This window comes from Trachurus japonicus, chromosome 5, assembly GCF_045865225.1.
Source record: "Trachurus japonicus isolate A0001 chromosome 5, Traja_1.0".
In the NCBI taxonomy this organism is placed as follows: Eukaryota; Metazoa; Chordata; class Actinopteri; order Carangiformes; family Carangidae; genus Trachurus; species Trachurus japonicus.
The window spans coordinates 35,440,181-35,443,301 of record NC_140911.1 but is presented as its reverse complement, the minus strand read 5'-3'; the positions used below and the strand labels follow the sequence as shown (position 1 = coordinate 35,443,301).

The following is a 3,121-nucleotide window of genomic DNA, read 5'->3' as shown; positions in this document are numbered from 1 at the left end:
TACCTCAATTGGTGTGATTGTGGTTTTTTTTTTTTTTACCTTATACACCAATGATCGGCTCCTATCTTGTATAGAATCTAGTCTTAGTGTTTCTTCTTGACCAAACTGTGTTTCGTAAATAATATAATAAGTAGATCATTTTTAAAACATTGAAATTCACCTGCAAATCAAACCCCTTATTATTCAATGCAAGCAAAACATGGGAGTGCTTTTAAATTAAAGTGCTTTATTCCCTCTTGTGATTTTTAAATAATCTTCCTCAGCAAAGCACGCATTCTTAAATCTTGGCAAACACATTTGCAAAAATGTTTTCCTTTATTGACAATTTCATTGAACAAATAACAAACAAATGAGTGGACAAACCAGGAACAGAATTTTCTAGATGAGGAACATTGCCAGAATAGAACAGGTTCATCAAGGTCTCTGGACACGAGTGGCTAATAGAACAAAAATTCATGTAAGATTTTAAAGGAGATTTCCCAAATTTAAGAGCAATGGCATATATAGTCCTCATAAAGATCTGAATTTACTTTGGAATAAACAGAGAATATAAATAGGACCGGATAAGCATGTGTTTCATCCAACTCCTCAACAATTCTTTCTGTTTATGGCATTGTAACTTTGCATGTTTTTATTATAATAATGTTCGCAATAAACATTCATTCATTCATTCATATGAAGTCTATGGATACAACACGGAGGATTTACACACAGCATGTATGGTATGTACACAGTAGGAACCCTTCATGCAGTGCAGCACCTCGGCGTCGGCGAACTTTCGCTGTGACGCATCATCATGTGCAACGGTATTTTTCGTCCCCTCGGTTGAAAGTCATGGCAGGTCCTGATCTGATAAAAACTCTCCTGTACACCGTGAACAATCTGCTGCAGCAGGAGAAATACAAAGCGGCATTAGCGGTTTTGAAAGGATTCAGAAATGGCGTCGTGTGAGTGAACACGTTCAATAAACTAACGAGTTAAACCACCACTGGTAATTTCACCACACAGCTGGTCGGTAGCACGTCTCTGGTTGACAGTCGTAGCTGACCGTAAACATTTTGAGAAAATCGAGATAGATATAGATATATGAATTAAATTTGTTAACTACTTATGAGGTATGAGTAATGGAGTTAGATCTAGTTTTAAAGTCAGTTGTCTCCCTTAAAGGGATAGTTAAACATTTTTGGCAAATTCGCCTATTGCCATAATCTTTAGGCTACCTTTGATTATCGGTGCATGTTGTTTTGAGATCCGCGGGGCAGAGACATGAGCTGCTCAGCAGACGCAATGGAGGTGAACAGTTCAGGTCCCCTGTCCCTCAAAACTCATCAAATACACAACCCAACAACTCCAAAACGCTCTCCTGTAGAAGTTGTGACTTGCACATTCACCACGCTATGAAATAATAGTGCAACATTATGAGACAGAGTAGTTTTCGAGGCAAATGCATAGCGCAAAATACATTCAAGGCATGGCTGCAGAGCAGAGTGATTTCAAAAGCACAAGTATTTCTGAGTCGTAATATTACATGTAGGCTACATTATTATTTCATGGCGGTTTTGGAGTTGTTGGATTGTGTATTTGATTAGTTTAATGAGGGACAGGGGAGTACCATTCACCTCCACTGTGTTAGCTGAGCAGCTCACGTCTCTGCCCCATGGATCTCAGAACAACATTGATATTTAAAGGTAGCCTAATGAACCTACCCCTATGACTATAGGCATTATGGCAATAGGTGAATTTGCCAAAATGTTGAACTATTCCTTTAAAGCACTGACGTGACACTATGTTCATTTTCAGATATGGCGCCAAAATCAGAGCACCACACGCCCTGGTGATGACTTTTCTTTTCAGAAGTGGCAGGTAAGGTCCTATGTTTTATAATCACAATACCCTGCTACCACAGATTCATTGTGTCCTAACCTGCTGTTATTTCCCCCTCTGGCAGCTTGAAAGAGAAACTCAGAGCCATTTTGAAGGCCACTTACACCCATTCCCGCAACCTGGCCTACTTTGTGTTTACGTATAAAGGGCTCCATGCCCTGCAGCAGAAGATCCAGGGAAAGAGTTTACAGTCTCACTCCTTTCTCGCTGCCTGTGTCGGAGGATGGTTAGTGTTTGGCGACAACAACAGCATCAATAGCCAGGTATAACCAGACAAGAAAAGTGTTCAAACATCCCCTGCCTGGCCTGCACACCCCCAAGACTGTAACTGATTCAACACGTGTGTGAAAACTTTTTCCTTTTCACTTCAGATCAACATGTACTTGCTGTCCAGGATCCTGTTTGCCCTGTCTCGGCTGGCCGTAGAGAAAGGCTTTATACCTCAGCCTAAACATGATCCATTCCCGCTCTTCGCCACCCTGGTATGGGGCATCGTCTTGTGGCTGTTTGAGTATTACCCACACACCCTGCAGCCCTCCCTGCAGTCCTCCATGAACTACCTCTACCATGACAGCAATGTATGGCATGACATAACAGACTTCCTTGTTTATAATAAGCCAAGGACAGCAGCTCAGAAATGAGGCTGTAGTCTCTTTTCCTTCACGGACTAGCTCACTATACTGTCCTATTGTTGCATTTCTATTTTTATTTTTTTATAATTACTAATATTCTAATGTTATTGAATCTTGCCTTCTTTAAATTATTGTTTGATCATACTTTTACTATTTTAAATCTTTTTTATTCATGCTTGATTTATCAACCCATGTAAAAAATAATACCAGCATATTTGCATACTGTATATGATTGTTATTGTCCACTGTGACCTTGGTGACTGTAGAATTGTCTGATTTTAATTATATCACAAAGTCCAAAAGATGTTTAATGTAATCTGTTTTGAATGTGCAGTTAATGGGACACAAAATGTCACTTCAGCAATATTATTTACAGGCGACTTGGTTTAATAGTTAGTAACATATAACACAGAACACAGTTCATGAAAACCGAAAGCTTTTGCCTGCTTCAGCTTCATACACACTGAACAATAATATAAAAGCAACCCTTTTGTTTTTGCTCCCATTTTTCATGAGCTCAAAGATCTAAAACGTTTTCTATGTACACACTTCACACAGCCATTGAAGAGTGGACCAACACTCTACAGGCCACAATCAGCTGTGAT

General features: G+C 39.5%; 1 protein-coding gene across 1 annotated transcript; it reads left to right on the top strand.

Annotated features, from left to right (window-relative positions):
* Positions 1-787: 787 nt before the first annotated feature.
* pxmp4 (peroxisomal membrane protein 4) lies at positions 788-2,868 on the top strand. Its single transcript, XM_085777703.1, has 4 exons — positions 788-947; positions 1,801-1,863; positions 1,949-2,147; positions 2,256-2,868. Exons 1-4 carry the CDS (start codon positions 835-837, stop codon positions 2,523-2,525), a joined length of 645 nt encoding a protein of 214 aa, XP_085633829.1. The 5' UTR covers positions 788-834; the 3' UTR covers positions 2,526-2,868.
* Positions 2,869-3,121: the final 253 nt, after the last annotated feature.

Coding starts and splice junctions, on each gene's coding strand:
- pxmp4 (XM_085777703.1), top strand. CDS start 835: ATGGCAGGTCCTGATCTGATAAAAACTCTCCTGTACACCGTGAACAAT. Junction 1,864..1,948: donor TTTCTTTTCAGAAGTGGCAG/GTAAGGTCCTAT, acceptor CCCCTCTGGCAG/CTTGAAAGAGAAACTCAGAG. Junction 2,148..2,255: donor ACAACAGCATCAATAGCCAG/GTATAACCAGAC, acceptor TTTTCACTTCAG/ATCAACATGTACTTGCTGTC.